The sequence below is a fragment of the Oncorhynchus masou genome, chromosome 8, assembly GCF_036934945.1.
Source record: "Oncorhynchus masou masou isolate Uvic2021 chromosome 8, UVic_Omas_1.1, whole genome shotgun sequence".
Lineage (NCBI taxonomy): Eukaryota > Metazoa > Chordata > Actinopteri > Salmoniformes > Salmonidae > Oncorhynchus > Oncorhynchus masou.
Window position 1 is genome coordinate 24,534,039 of NC_088219.1, and position 16,822 is coordinate 24,550,860.

General features: G+C 42.1%; 1 protein-coding gene and 1 pseudogene across 1 annotated transcript; one reads left to right on the forward strand and one right to left on the reverse strand.

The window, feature by feature from the left end:
* The first annotated feature begins 705 nt into the window (after nt 1-705).
* Nucleotides 706-3,239, forward strand: LOC135544436 (putative nuclease HARBI1; annotated as a pseudogene).
* Nucleotides 3,240-5,877: 2,638 nt separating this feature from the next.
* LOC135544437 (endothelial differentiation-related factor 1 homolog) lies at nt 5,878-9,656 on the reverse strand. The gene is made up of 5 exons (XM_064972035.1): nt 9,364-9,656; nt 8,862-8,913; nt 8,556-8,716; nt 6,604-6,697; nt 5,878-6,453 (listed from the first exon to the last, which is right to left on the reverse strand). Exons 1-5 carry the CDS (start codon nt 9,439-9,441, stop codon nt 6,392-6,394), a joined length of 447 nt encoding a protein of 148 aa, XP_064828107.1. The 5' UTR covers nt 9,442-9,656; the 3' UTR covers nt 5,878-6,391.
* Nucleotides 9,657-16,822: the final 7,166 nt, after the last annotated feature.

Consider the following 16,822-nt stretch of genomic DNA (forward strand, 5'->3'; position numbering starts at 1 on the left):
GTAAACTCAAATCTTGGAACAGCACCCTCAAGGGGCAGTATTGAACAAGTATTGAGCACTCCTCCCATCAGCCTCCACTGACTCTTACCCTACGAGGTCCAGAGCCTGCTGGTTTTCTGTTCTACCTGATAATTAATTGCACCCACCTGGTGTCCCAGGTCTAAATCAGTCCCTGATTACAGGTGAACAACAAAAAAATGGTCCAGAGTTGAGTTTTAAGGGCCTACTGTCTAGGTTCCCATCCCTCGGCATTATAGAGTGGCACTGGCAGGGCTGCCTTTTGTCTGAAAACCAATCAAGGACTGGCATTATAAGCCACCGAAGCCAAATGATGCCTGATCAATATTATTTAGCCTTAAGGTAGGCTCAGTTACCAGGGGCCTGTTGCACAAAAGTAGAATTAAGACATCCGGGATAAATGACTCAGCTGAGCTCAATGAAGCCAAAACATGTGCGTCCAGGCTTAATTGGTTGCACAAAGACCAAGCCAGGATGAGCAGACACGGATTCATTAAGCCAGGTGAAACCAATCCTGGATAGGTGCGCGCTCACGGCTCACTCAAATAGACCCCGCCACAGATCACAGATTAACTGATTTACCATGGCAACTAGAGCCGCGTACTTTTCCCCGTCGGAAGCACAAATCCTCATGGAGGCATACGAGGAGGTAAAATATATAATTAAGAAGAAAGGCAACACCGCCTTGATAAAGCAAAGAGAAAAAGCGTGGCAAAGTATTGCAGACCGCCTGAATGCGTAAGTAGTGCACAATTACACACTCACCGCTCCGCTGAAACATCACAATTACAATTCAAATATTTAATTCACATCTCCAAAAATGCAGTTGTACTGTAATTATGAAACGGTTAAATTTTTAATTGAAATGCACTGCAGATATGAGTGAAATTGTGTAAAGTAACTCCATCACACTGTATAAAGCTATGATAATTTTTTTGATATTTTTACTGAAAACAAGACAAAAATACCAAGTAATTTTTTGCAGTGTGACTCCATTAAATGTGTGTGTGTGTGTGTGTGTGTGTGTGTGTGTGTGTGTGTGTGTGTGTGTGTAGATTAAACATGAACGGGCCAAAACGGACATGGCAGCAGGTCAAAATCAAATACAAGAACATTCTGCAGAATGGTATGGTCCCTGACTAATATTTAACAAAGCACAAGCATATATTGTACCCAGAAGGTGCCTGCTCACACATTGTCTGTACTGTTTTAGCAGTGAAAAAGAATACCCACAGACAAGGCACGGGTGGTGGGTCACCAAAGGCTGACCTTACCCCAGCAGAGGACATGGCCTTGGAGCTAAATAAAGGCAGGCCCGTCTTAGAGGGGATCCCTGGGGGGAAAGAGACGAGCATAGGTTCCTCCCAAGATGCCACCCGCTTCATTCAAGGTATGTCCTTCCATCTCTACATGGGATACAACCACATTCATATTGAATCAATTTGGACTGTCTGACTTTGGTTTACCTATTGCCTTGCAGTGTCTGGCAGCACTGTGTTCCTGTTAGAGCCACCAGCACAAGCACCAGACGATGCTGATCCAGTGAGTACTCCATCAAAGGCATACTGTAGGCCTGGCATGTCTTGTCTACTAGCTTCAATATGAATCCGATTAAATGTGATAGGGTGAAGGCCCCAGTGCAGCAGCAACAGCACATGATGGAGACGATGATGAGGAGGAGACCATCTCTCGGATTCCAGAAGGCATGAGGTATCATGTTAAGACTGTGAAAGTACTATTTACTCTACAATGGTGAGGAGTCCTCATCAAAATCAAAAAATCTAATTTATTTTACAGGACCCAGATGCTATACAGTGGGAAAACCAGCCTGGCAACATAGTGCGTATTAATAAAAGGACACCACATCCTGCCAAATTCCAGCTGCGCTAATTGTATTGTGTTCACAGAGCTCACAAGCTATCAGAAAGTTGTATGGCAACCACCTCCGGCGCCAAATAGAACTGGCAGACATAGACATTCAGTACAAGAAGAAAAAGATGGAAAATCTTGCATTGGAGTCCGAAATAAAAAGAGGACAATTAGGAAACTGGACCTTGAAATAAAAAAACTTGAGAGGGAGGTGAGATATGCCTTCAATGTACACTGTATGCTAACTGTAACACAAATGTATTAATCATTATTTTTCTTTCCTCCCCCAGCTCCAAGAAGATGACACAGCTCAAAATAAAAATTAGGTATATTCTCATAAAGTCAAGTGAGCCATGACATATGAGCTCTTATTGTGAGCACACAGGACGGTGGCATCTTTCTAAGGTTTTTTTTATTTTCCCAGCAATCAGTACAACCAAGTCATCGTTATAAGGCATCGCCCTCTTTTGCCCACCCCCCAGCACCAGGTGTGGCCACTAGCCTATAGAAGGCCCAAAATTGTGTGTTCCTTTCTGCTCTGACAATGGCATGCCCATTCGTGCGAGATGTGGTGGATGAAGAAGCACTTGTGCTGAGGAGAGCCTTCAGGCGAGAAAGGGTCTTCAGGGACCGGTTGGACCCACTGGCCTTCCCTGATGACCATCTATATGAAAGATACAGGTTTTCTGCAGATGGCATCAGGTATCTATGCAGACTACTGGGTCCCAGGATTAAGCACCGCACTGCACGGAGCCATGCACTGAGTGTGGAGCAAATGGTTTGTGTGGCCTTGCGCTTTTTGCTAGTGGAGCCTTCCTGTACTCAGTGGGGGATGCAGAACAGCTGAACAAGGCCACAATTTGTCGCACAATAAGGAGTGTGTGTCTGGCTATCAAAGCATTAGCAGATGTCTTCATCTCCTTCCCTGGCCACAGAAGACTCTGTGACATCAAAGAGGAGTTCTATAGGATTGCAGGTAAGAGGATCTACAAATTACAGGACAACTGTTAACACATAGTAGGATACTCATTACTTTGTGTGACAGGTTTCCCATGTCATTGGTGCAGTGGACTGCACACACATAAGGATAAAAGCCCCCTCAGGTGCCCATGAGGCCGATTTTGTGAATAGGAAATCCTTTCACAGCATTAATGTTCAGGTGAACATAACATTTTGATATTGTCCATTGAAACACTCTGCATTGCCAGTGATGTGCTTTGATTGGTGTAATATTCCTCATCTTATGATTTCTGATGGTCTGCAATGCTGACTGTGTGATCAGCAATGTTGTGGCATAATGGCCTGGCTCAGTCCATGACTCCAGAATCTTTCGGGCCTCTGAAATCTATCACAAGGTAAGCCACACAACCCCTATTTATAACCATCATGGCTGTGTCAAGAATATCACTGTGTTTATGAGGTAGTAATGATGAGATTTTGTGTTGACAGGTGAATTCTCTGGTGTGTTGCTGGGAGACAGGGGGTATGGCTGCCAGCCTTTTCTCCTGACACCTTTCACAGACCCCCAGGAAGCACAGCAGGCCTACAACCATGCCCATGCCAGGACCAGGGCCAGAGTTGAAATGACCTTTGGCCTCCTGAAGGCACGCTTTCACTGCCTTCACAAATTAAGGGTCAGCCCTGTTAGGGCATGTGATATTACTGTGGCTTGTGCTGTCCTCCACAATGTGGCCTGCCTGAGGAAGGAGAGGGCCCCCAGAGTGCCACCAGCCATGGACTGGGACAATCCGGCAATCTTCCCTGATGACGACAGTGGTCGGCTGCTGAGGGACCAATATGTGTTGAATTATTTTAGTTAGTATGTGTGCTTTCAATTTTGGTTAAATATGTCCTGCGGTGGTAGAGGAATTTGGGTTTTTTGGGTTCGTTTTTTGACGAATTTGGCCTCTTATGATGTTTGTGCGGTATACTGTGTGTAATACAAGGCTGCAGGGAGGCTACTGCATCCATTCATTTGTCTGTTCAGTTGATGTGTATGGATTTGTCCTGCATTTATTTTAGTGTGCAGACATGCAGGGTGTGTTATATACAGACCTTTGAATGTGTATGTATCATTTTGTATAATATGCTTGGATTCTGTGCTTTCCATCTTGTAGAGTCACTGTGACTTCAGTTTCGAAAGGAGCTGATGGTTTACCTGTTTTGTCCTTATTCAATAAAGGAACATAATGTTACACATTGTGTTTTTATATTCATATGGAATGCGTATTTGTTTATATGACAGAGTACTAGGGCCACACTGAAGAAAAAGGATAAAGTCATACATTTATGAGGCTGGTTCTTTCTGCAGAAAAGCTACATTTGTTTTTACAGTTTTGATACTTATGACAATGTGATACTTAATATTCTGGCACATCAGCATGTCTTTGTTTATGAAACCATACTGAAGTACAATTTCACGAAATGCCCCACATCTGTCATTTTAACAACTGTCCTCCTTTAAAACAACTGGTTACAATATTATGACTTGTGTTTTTTTCCCTCTGTGGCCCTAATATTCTATCATTTTATATATAGCCTTCTAGTCTATGGGAAACTGTAAATTATCTAATGATAGCAACATCATCTAAAAATCATTTTTTATCCAAAATCATTGAAATTAATGATCACAAACGTTTAAATAATAGTGGGTCTAGTTATGTGATAACAATGTATAGTGAGCAGTGAAATAACTATTGGTTTCCATTTGTGGTGACTGCTGACTGACATTAGGGATGAGATTAAATAGATCCTGGAATTTAGCCTGGTCTGGAGCAGGCTAGCTCCACAGAATAAATCTCCATGGTAATTTATACCATAACATATCCTCCTGCCCCCTATCCATCTTTAGTGCAACCGGATTACGGATCAATTGAGCCAGGATCACCAAGATATCCTGGCTTAATCCCTTATCCTAGTTTTGTGCAACAGGCCCCAGGTCACAGAGCAAGATACAATATCAATATTGTCCTTGCTTTTGGCACAACAAGAAATATAACAATGTTAAATTAAACTAAGGTCTAGATTAAAGGGGCAATCAGCAGTTGCTACATCCACTTTTGGACTTAAAAATTAATATGTACCCATTGGTTCTTAAAGAACATAACTTATAAATGCCTCATGAGCTTAATTCAACTTGTGGTACCCAACAGTTGAGGTTGCTTTGTTATTGTTTCTTCTGCTTATTGCCGCTTTACGGGCTCTATTCAATCCGCATTGCAGAAGTTCAGCTTTACAGCATGATTGAAATTTAAAGGCAATGTTCCCGCTTTAGCAGACTGCGTTCACGTTAAACTGCTTATGTCGGCTTAATTGGAAATGACCTTACACAATCTGTAACGCTTCACTTTTACAGATTGAACAGAGCCCTCAATCAGATTTAGCGTTAACCGGCCGTAGCAGACACCAGCATAGTGGATGTCTAGGTGGAACTGAGTTGAAACCATCAAATCGGTGAGCAGCTGCTCTTGCGATCATTGTCACGAAGCCACTCCCGCGTTAATGTTGACAACGAGAAAGTGTAGGCTATATAGAAATAATTACTCAAATAGAAAAAGCATCCTAATCAAGTTGTAGATTACATCACGTTCCAGTGTTCAAACTTGTAAACAAGGCTGCATTCGATTTCTGTTAATACAACTCCGTACAGCCAATGGCAATGTCCACTTTAGGTATAGTGGGGAGCCACTTGCGACAGTTCTAATGCAGTTCAACCTCTATGCGAACATTGTACATCTAACCCATACAACTCATCCATACAAATAGTTTCACTTCCCTTTACTTGGCATAGTGCTTTTGTGCAAACTCATAAAACAATATTGGTTGTATCAAATGGGTTGTACATTAAATTGTAGAACCTGAGTGAGTACAGGGCCAGTGTCAGACTGGTTTTATTACTGTTAGTAACATAGGACACCAAAATATCTTATTTCAAGGCCTTCTCTAATGTAAAACTGAAGAAAACATTCTAAATAACCATCAGATGACAAGTAGACTGCCAAACTTTATTTTAAATTCAAAACCAAGCTACAGCAGGAGGACATGTTCATATTGTAATGACCTAATATACAATGTGCCTGAAAAGGCCGCAAACAAGCACTTACGAAATGGATAAAGAACATGCTCCAAGAAAAAGTAAAATCGATGCACATGGCCATGGTAAAATTCACCTAGTCTGTTTCAAACATCCCAAAATAAGTTAATGCCAAAGCAGTAGCGAACAAAATAAAAATTACATTTCACAGCACTTTTGGTTTGCAAGTTTTACAATGCATTCAATCATTGTTTATAAGAAGTATTTTGTGATGACTTGTCAGTATATGCAGCTTGTAACGTGGTGGATCACCAGGTCCTGTAGCAGGACAGGTGGAGATCAGCCCAGGTAGAGGAGGGGGGGTGAGGGAGGCAGGGTCATAGCAGAGTAGGGAGGTGGGGATAATGGAAGGGGACGTGGGGATGAAAGTGGGGTACATGGGGAAGGGGGGCTGATTTCGAGGCTTTGTCCTCATTTCTTCTTGGGTTTTGCCTCCAGGGGCAGTCCAATATCTTTCCCGCGCAGTTTCAAACCTGTGAACAAAAAGTTGTCAGACAAAAAAAGTACCAATGGTAAAATCCAAAGTACAGATGAATAAGGTGGCATACTACTCCGAGACCTGATTAAATATAGGGGTTGATTAGGAAAAATTTCAGTGTGAGTCTTTCCCAGATTCCACTCACCGATTGCTCTCTCAATCTTTCCCATGACCTGATTGTTGGGAATTGCTTTCCCACACTCATAGTCAGCAATGACCTGAGGCTTCTCATTGATTTTCTGAAAGCCAAAAGAGATGTCAGTAAAAATCTGTGACCTAAAAACATTATTCTATTTAGACCTACAGTGCATCAGAAAGTATTCAGACCCCTTGACTTTTCCCACATTTTGTTACAGCCTTATTCTAAAATTAATTAAATTGCTTTTTCCCCCCTCAATCTACACACAACACCCCATAATGACAAAGCAAAAACAGGTTTAGAATTTTTGCAAATGTATTAAAAATAAATTGGAAATATCACATTTACATAAGTATTCAGACCCTTCACTGAGTACTTTGTTGAAGCACCTTTGGCAGTGATTACAGCCTCGAGTCGTCTTGGGTATGACGCTACAAGCTTGGCATACCTGTGTTTGGGGAGTTTTTCACATTCTTCTCTGCAGATCCTCAAGCACTATCAGGTTGGATGGGGAGTGTTGCTTCACAGCTATTTTCAGGTCTCTCCAGAGATGTTCGATAGGGTTCAAGTCCGGGCTCTGGCTGGGCCACTCGAGGACATTCAGAGACTTATCCCAAAGCCACTCCTGCTTTGTCTTAGCTGTATGCTTAGGGTCGTTGTCCTGTTAGAAGGTGAATCCTAGCCCCAGTCTGAGGTCCTGAGTGCTCTGGAGCAGGTTTTCATCAAGGATCTCTCTGTACTTTGTTCCCTTTATATTTTCCTTGGTCCTGACTAGTTTCTCAGTCCATGCCGCTGAAAACATCACCACAGCATAATGCTGCCACCACCATGTGCCACTGTAGGGATTGTGCCAGGTTTCCTTCAGACGTGACGCTTGGCATTCCAGCTAAAGAGTTCAATCAGACCAGAGAATCTTGTTCTCATGGTCTAAGAGTCCTTTAGGTATTTTCTTGCAAACTACAAGCCGGTTGTCATGTGCCTTTTACTGAGGAGTGGCTTCCGTCTGGCCACTCTACCATAAAGGCCTGATTAGCGGAGTGCTGCAGAGATGCTTGTCCTTCTGGAAGGTTCTCCCCTCTCCACAGAGGAACTCTAAGAGTGACCATTGGGTTCTTGGTCACCTCCCTGACAAAGGCACTTCTCCCCCCGACTGCTCAGTTTGGCCGGGCGGCCAGCTCTAGGAAGAGTCTTGGTGGTTCCAAACTTCTTTTATTGAAAAATGGAGGCTACTGTGTTATTGGGGACCATCAATGCTACAGAAATGTTTTGGTAGCCTTCCCCAGATCTGTGCCTTGACACAATCCTGTCTCGGAACTCTACAGACAATTCCCTCGACCTCTAGGCTTGGTGTTTGCTCTGACATGCACTGTCAATTGTGGTATCTTATATAGACTGGTGTGTGCTTTTCCAAATCATGTCCATTTAAATGAATTTACCACAGATGGACTTAAGAAAACATCTCAAGGACAATCAATGGAAACAGGATGCACCTAAGCTCAATTTCGAGTCTCATAGCAAAGGGTCTGAATGCTTAAGTAAATAAGGTATCCATTTTTTACTTTGAATAAATAAGCTACAATTTCTAGAAACCCGTTTTCACTTAGTCATTATGTGGTGTTGTGTGTAGATTGGGGGGGGGGGGAATAATTTAATCCATTTTAGAATAAGGCTGTAATGTAACAAAATGTGGAAAAAGGGAAGGGGTCTGAATAATTTCCAAATGCACTGTACAGTCAAACTGTTGAAATGTCAGTCATCACTGAGGCCATCTCTTTTAAGGTACACATACATTGGAGGCATCTTCAAAGTGTCCTCCCATCCTCATATTTACTGATGTGAAAGTATTGGACATAATTTTCAGCTACACTGTGTTTAGATGAGTGCAGAGGAAACAAGGAAGCCACAGAAATGCACCAATATCTTAATGAGTCATATGGGTTTGCGGTAGCATTACTCACAGTGGCTAGGTCTTTCTGGGTGAGGCCCTTGTTCTGGCGGCCCTGCTGGATGACCTTTCCCACCTCCAGGGAGACCCGCTGGTGCTGCAGCTCCTCCGTCTCACGGTCCAGCTTGGCCGTGTTCTTGGTCATCAGGTGCTGCTTGTTCTGCCCTGCAGACCCTGTGGAGACATTCATTGGCATGGTAAGCATAAACAAGCCATAACATAATTTAATTCAGAAATCAATCTTTCATGTCCCTGACTTTCCAGTAGGGGAGTTGGTGGATTGCACCTTGCATGGATTGCTGTATAGAGCAAGGCTTACATTTCTTAGTAGTCTCGAGGTCTTCTCCACGTCTCTGTGCAGCTGTGATAGCCTAGACAAAACATGGCATATTATTCAAATGTACTCTACGTCGTTCCATAACACAGGGATATATTTAGTTAGCTTGTACAGCTGACGAGTAAGCAGGCCAGGGGGGCTGATCCAACACAGAATCAAAACACAGGCTACGAAAAACGCAGAAAATGTTTGATAAAAGTCCAATTCATCGACGTCAGTCAAATGATTAGACGCCAACCCACATAGTTGCTATTTCTGTCAACGTCGACCGTTTTACCGAGCAGGAAACGCCAGGGAGAGGCGAGGTCACAATCAAATCCCCGGGATTTATTAGCAAGCTTCCCTGCCAGTGACAGTGTGCAGCCTACATGGGCTCAGTGGTTTGATTAATTAAATCGCATATTTATTTACAATATATCGAGTTGTTTCTCAGGTTCACATGCTAAGTGGCTAATGCTAGCTGCTCTAGCTAGCAGCTAGCTACCTGCTTAGATTTGGCCTGCGCAGCAGTCGGACCCTTCTTCCTCAAAACCGTCACGGTGTCCCAGTCGCTTTCTGCCATTGTTTCCAGAAATTATTCGATAGCCGTAACGACAATAATTATACAAAAATAAAGCTAACGTTAAATGCCTGAGTATCAAAACGATATCTGGCGACGTAAGGCTACTTCTTTCCTACGCTTGCTTTGACAACAACAACAAACGACGAACTAATAACAAACCCCCACGCTTCTTTCAAATCCAAAGCTTTATTCAAAACAACCTCAGATATGTTAACCTAGATCTACAGTGACCTCTGCTGTTAAGAAGGAAGTGCTTGAGAACAAAGGAAATGTCAATGATCTATGTTTTGTATTTTTTTTTATTGCAGAAACACCTGTATACATACAAGAAGTATACAAAAAGACAATGATACAATATTCAAGGGGTTACAACAAATTACAGATTATACAAAGACCTTAAAATATACGCACGTATTGATTGTTTTAACAGCTTTCTTGTTCGAAGAATGTAGAGTGGTCTTAATGTACTGCTCGAATGTCTTATACAAAACATGGAATATGTTTTTTTTTATTAGTGAATTTACATTTATTCATATTTTCCATTAGCACAATTACATTTATGAGGTAATTTTTTTTTTCTTTATACTTATTATAGTTAAGGAAACCGAGCAGCACATTCTCACATAACAAACAAAAGTCATCAAGAATATTAACAATTATAAAACAATGAATATCTTGCCATAATTTCTTTACAAAGAGACAATGTCAAAATAAATGCAAAACTGTTTCTGGATGCTATACACAAAAAATACAGTTAATGTTAATGTATTTTCTTAGTTTCTTCAGATGGTGCAGGGTAAAATGTTCATTTTCCAGTCTTCATAGGTTGATGTTACATGTTACCGTAACAACAAAGTAGTAACCCTAACCTTAACCACAGTGTTTCTTTATGCCTAACCTTAAAGTTTGATCATAGAGCACATTTTTGCTTTCATTCATTTTTTACGATATAGCCAAATTTTACTTATTGGCTGTGGTTATTGTGATAACCAGTATTAATTGCTTGATGTTACAAAGTATCCCGTATTCATAATGTAATAGTGGTTGATATGAAGTATCCATACAAGGTACTGTAGCAATATAAACATGGGTGGAGGCTGCTGAGGGGAGGGTGGCTCATAATAATGATTGTAATGGAGTCAATTGAATGGTATCAACCACATGGAAATCACTTGTTTGATACCATTCCACTGACTCCATTCCAACCATTATTATGAGTAATCCTCCCCTCAGCAGTCTCCACTGGATTGGGAATTCAGAGGGGGAGTGGAGGAGCCTCTATTTGTAGGTGTAGAGTTAAGATTAGGGTTGAGCCATGCCCTGTCAGCTGCCATCTCTCCACACTTTCCTCTTGCCCCATGTCCAGCTAGTCTGGCTGATACAAACTCGAAGTCCTCCTCCAAGTCTGCTGTGTACCACATGGGTCGCATCAGCCAGGCAAATGTCCATCCTAACCCTAACTTAATGTCCACACCCCGGTTCAACCCTAACCCTTACCTCAACCCTAAAAGTAGACTAGTAATACATTGTACTTAGAGCTGTAGCACAAACCAAAACCATAACCCTAGTAATACATTGTACTTAAAGCTATAGAAACAACCAAACCATAACTCTAACCCTAGGCTGGTAATACATGTACAGCTGTAGAGCCAACCATTACCCTAAATTTAACCCTAGACTGGAAATATTGTACTTATAGCTGTAGCAACAACCTCAACCCGAGACTGGTAATACATTATAATCCTAACTTCATGTCCACACCCTGGCTTAACCCTTACCCTAGCCATAACTCTAGCTTCATGTCCACACCTTGGAAATAATAACCCTAAGAGTTTATCATCCTTTTCTCTTTGGACCCATAAGATGCTGGAACTCGGCTCCCCCTTTGACCCAAGGTGCAGGAGCCTGGCTTCGATTGCTCTGGCTCCATTTCAACAGTGACTATAAAACAGGTAATCAACAAGGTTACAAATACATACTGGAATGAACGTAGTTATTTTTCTCTGTAGCCTTTTACTCCTGATGATTTAATTTAGTATTTGATGGAATTTGCCTATTATTGTTGTGGAACAGGTTTAAAAATGGTTCAACATGCATATGCAGATTGTGTTGAGGGTATTTTCTTTATTATACACTGAGATAACTACATAACAAGGTGTACACTTTTTAGGTAAGATTAGCCAATTATATATTGCTGATGCTATGTATTGGCCCTTGAGAGAGACTTTGAAGCCACCGGTCGCCCATATAGCCACTCCCCAGTATGAGCAGTTCTCCATTGGAATGAATGGAATGCTACAGTATTTCAATTAAATGCTTCAAGGACAAAATTACATGTATTTACACTGAACAAAGATATAAATGCAGCATGTATAGTGTTGGTCCCAAGTTTCATGAGCATAAATGAAAGATCCCAGAAATGTTCCATGTGCACAAAAAGCGTATTTCTCTCAAATGTTGTGCACAAATTAGTTTATATCCTTGTTAGTGAGCATTTCTCCTTTGTCAAGGTAACCCATCCACCTGACAGGTGTGGCATATCAAGAAGCTGATTAAACAGCATGATCATTACACTGGTGCACCTTGTGCAGGGGACAATAAAAGGTAACTCTAAAATATGCAGTTTTGTCACAATGCCACAGATATCTCAAGTTCTCAGGTAGCATGCAATTGGCATGCTGACAGCAAGAATGTCCATCAGAGCTGTTGCCAGAGAATTGAATGTTAATTTCTCTACCATAAGCCGCCTCCTAACATTGTTTTAGAGAATTTGGTTGTACGTCCAACCAGCCTCAGAGAGGCCTGTAATTTTCATCTTAGGTACACTTCAACTATGACAGACAAAATTAGAAAAAAAGATCTATAGAAAATCACATTGTAGGATTTTTTATGAATTTATTTGCAAATGATGGTGGAAAATAAGTACAGTGCCTTGCGAAAGTATTCGGCCCCCTTGAACTTTGCGACCTTTTGCCACATTTCAGGCTTCAAACATAAAGATATAACTGTATAACTGTATTTTTTGTGAAGAATCAATAATAAGTGGGACACAATCATGAAGTGGAACGACATTTATTGGATATTTCAAACTTTTTTAACAAATCAAAAACGGAAAAATTGGGCGTGCAAAATTATTCAGCCCCTTTACTTTCAGTGCAGCAAACTCTCTCCAGAAGTTCAGTGAGGATCTCTGAATGATCCAATGTTGACCTAAATGACTAATGATGATAAATACAATCCACCTGTGTGTAATTAAGTCTCCGTATAAATGCACCTGCACTGTGATAGTCTCAGAGGTCCGTTAAAAGCGCGGAGAGCATCATGAAGAACAAGGAATACACCAAGCAGGTCCGAGATACTGTTGTGAAGAAGTTTAAAGCCAGATTTGGATACAAAAAGATTTCCCAAGCTTTAAACATCCCAAGGAGCACTGTGCAAGCGATAATATTGAAATGGAAGGAGTATCAGACCACTGCAAATCTACCAAGACCTGGCCGTCCCTCTAAACTTTCAGCTCATACAAGGAGAAGACTGATCAGAGATGCAGCCAAGAGGCCCATGATCACTCTGGATGAACTGCAGAGATCTACAGCTGAGGTGGGAGACTCTGTCCATAGGACAACAATCAGTCGTATATTGCACAAATCTGGCCTTTATGGAAGAGTGGCAAGAAGAAAGCCATTTCTTAAAGATATCCATAAAGTGTTGTTTAAAGTTTGCCACAAGCCACCTGGGAGACACACCAAACATGTGGAAGAAGGTGCTCTGGTCAGATGAAACCAAAATTGAACTTTTTGGCAACAATGCAAAACGTTATGTTTGGCGTAAAAGCAACACAGCTCATCAACCACAACACACCATCCCCACTGTCAAACATGGTGGTGGCAGCAACATGGTTTGGGCCTGCTTTTCTTCAGCAGGGACAGGGAAGATGGTTAAAATTGATGGGAAGATGGATGGAGCCAAATACAGGACCATTCTGGAAGAAAACCTGATGGAGTCTGCAAAAGACCTGAGACTGGGACGGAGATTTGTCTTCCAACAAGACAATGATCCAAAACATAGAGCAAAATCTACAATGGAATGGTTCAAAAATAAACATATCCAGGTGTTAGAATGGCCAAGTCAAAGTCCAGACCTGAATCCAATCGAGAATCTGTGGAAAGAACTGAAAACTGCTGTTCACAAATGCTCTCCATCCAACCTCACTGAGCTCGAGCTGTTTTGCAAGGAGGAATGGGAAAAATTTTCAGTCTCTCGATGTGCAAAACTGATAGAGACATACCCCAAGCGAATTACAGCTGTAATTGCAGCAAAAGGTGGCGCTACAAAGTGGGGCTGAATAATTTTGCACGCCCAATTTTTCAGTTTTTGATTTGTTAAAAAAGTTTGAAATATCCAATAAATGTCGTTCCACTTCATGATTGTGTCCCACTTGTTGTTGATTCTTCACAAAAAATACAGTTTTATATCTTTATGTTTGAAGCCTGAAATGTGGCAAGAGGTCGCAAAGTTCAAGGGGGCCGAATACTTTCGCAAGGCACTGTATTTGGTCACCTACAAAAAAGCAAGATTTCTGGCTCTCACAGACCTGTGACTTCTTCTTTAAGAGGCTCCTCTGTCCTCCACTCGTTACCTGTATTAATGGCACCTGTTTGAACTTGTTATCAGTATAAAAGACACCTGTCCACAACCTCAAACAGTCACACTCCAAACTCCACTATGGCCAAGACCAAAGAGCTGTCAAAGGACACCAGAAATAAAATTGTAGACCTGCACCAGGCTGGGAAGACTGAATCTGCAATAGGTAAGCAGCTTGGTTTGAAGAAATCCACTGTGGGAGCAATTATTAGGAAATTGAAGACATACAAGACCACTGATAATCTCCCTCGATCTGGGGCTCCACGCAAGATCTCACCCCGTGGGGTCAAAATGATCACAAGAACGGTGAGCAAAAATCCCAGAACCACACAAGGGGACCTAGTGAATGACCTGGGACCAAGTAACAAAGCCTACAATCAGTAACACACTCCGCCGCCAGGGACTCAAATCCTGCAGTGCCAGACTTGTCCCCCTGCTTAAGCCAGTACATGTCCGGGCCCGCCTGAAGTTTGCTAGAGAGCATTTGGATGATCCAGAAGAAGATTGGGAGAATGTCATATGGTCAGATGAAACCAAAATATAATTTTTTGGTAAAACCTCAACTCATCGTGTTTGGAGGACAAAGAATACTGAGTTGCATCCAAAGAACACCATACCTACTGTGAAGCATGGGGGTGGAAACATCATGCTTTGGGGCTGTTTTTCTGCAAAGGGACCAGGACGACTGATCCGTTTAAAGGAAAGAATGAATGGGGCCATTTATCATGAGATTTTGAGTGAAAACCTCCTTCCATCAGCAAGGGCATTGAAGATAAAACGTGGCTGGGTCTTTCAGCATGACAATGATCCCAAACACACTGCCCGGGCAACGAAGGAGTGGCTTCGTAAGAAGCATTTCAAGGTCCTGGAGTGGCCTAGCCAGTCTCCAGATCTAAACCTCATAGAAAATCTTTGGAGGGAGTTGAAAGTCCGTGTTGCCCAGCAACAGCCCCAAAACATCACTGCTCTAGAGCAGATCTGACAATAATCCCAAACATACCAGCAACAGTGTGTGAAAACTTTGTGAAGACTTACAGAAAACGTTTGACCTCTGTCATTGCCAACAAAGGGTATATAACAAAGTATTGAGATAAACTTTTGTTATTGACCAAATACTTATTTTCCACCATCATTTGCAAATAAATTCATTAAAAATCCTACAATGTGAGTTTCTGGATTTTTTTTCTTCTAATTTTGTCTGTCATAGTTGAAGTGTACCTATGATGAAAATTACAGTCCTCTCTCATCTTTTTAAGTGGGAGAACTTGCACAATTGGGGGCTGACGAAATACTTTTTTGCTCCACTGTACATGAAGTTGATGCAAAGAGTCAATATTTGCAGTGTTGACCCTTCTTTTTCAAGACCTCTGCAATCCACCCTGGCATGCTGTCAGTTAACTTCTGGGCCACATTGGCAGCCCATTCTTGCATAATCAATGCTTGGAGTTTGTCAGAATTTGTGGGGTTTTGTTTGTCCACCCGTCTCTTGAGGACTGACCCCAAGTTCTCAATGGGATTAAGGTCTGGATAGTTTCCTGGACATGGACCCAAAATATCGATGTTTTGTTCTCCAAGCCACTTAGTAATCACTTTTGCCTTATGGCAAGGTGCTCCATCATGCTGGAAAAGGCATTGTTTGACACCAAACTGTTCCTGGATGGTTGGGAGAAGTTGCTCTCGGACGATGTGTTGGTACCATTCCTTATTCATGGCTGTGTTCTTAGGCAAAATTGTGAGTGAGCCCACTCTTTTGGCTGAGAAGCAACCCCACACATGAATGGTCTCAGGTTGCTTTACTGTTGGCATGACACAGGACTGATGGTAGCGCTTACCTTGTCTTCTCCGAACAAGCTTTTTTCCAGATGCCCCAAACAATCGGAAATGGTATTCATCATAGAAAATGTCTTTACCCCAGTCCTCAGCAGTCCAATCCCTGTACCTTTTGCAGAATATCAGTCTGTTCCTGATGTTTTTCCTGGAGAGAAGTGGCTTCTTTGCTGCCCTTCTTGACATCAGGCCATCCTCCAAAAGTCTTCGCCTCACTGTGCGTCACACCTGCCTGCTGCCATTCCTGAGCAATCTTGGACTGGTGGTGCCCTGATCCAGCAGCTGACTCAACTTTAGGAGACGGTCCTGCGCTTGCTGGACATTCTTGCGCGCACTGAAGCCTTCTTCACAACAATTGAACCGCTCTCCTTGAAGTTCTTGATGATCCGATAAATGGTTGATTTAGGTGCAATCTTACTGGCAGCAATATCCTTGCCTGCGAAGCCTTCTTTGTGCAAAGCAATGATGACAGCACATGTTTCCTTGCAGGTAACTGTAGTTGACAGAGGAAGAACAATGATTCCAAGCACCACCCTCCTTTTGAAGCTTCCAGTCTGTTATTTGAACTCAATCAGCATGACAGCGTGATCTCCAGCCTTGTCCTCGTCAACACTCACACCTGTGTTAACGAGAGAATCACTGACATGATGTCAGCTGGTCCTTTTGTGGCAGGGCTGAAATGCAGTGGAAATGTTTTTGGGGGATTCAGTTCATTTGCATGGCAAAGAGGGACTTTGCAATTAATTGCAATTCATCTGATCACTCTTTATAACATGCTGGAGTATATGCAAATTGCTATCATACACACTGAGGCAGCAGACAATGTGAAAATGAATATGTATAATTCTCAGAACTTTTGGCCACGACTGTACAGTGTGTGCAAATGTAGTAAGATTAGGGAGGTAAGGCAATA

Coding starts and splice junctions, on each gene's coding strand:
- LOC135544437 (XM_064972035.1), bottom strand. CDS start 9,441: ATGGCAGAAAGCGACTGGGACACCGTGACGGTTTTGAGGAAGAAGGGT. Junction 8,914..9,363: donor CGCAGGCCAAATCTAAGCAG/GTAGCTAGCTGC, acceptor TGTTTTGTCTAG/GCTATCACAGCTGCACAGAG. Junction 8,717..8,861: donor CCTCGAGACTACTAAGAAAT/GTAAGCCTTGCT, acceptor ATGTCTCCACAG/GGTCTGCAGGGCAGAACAAG.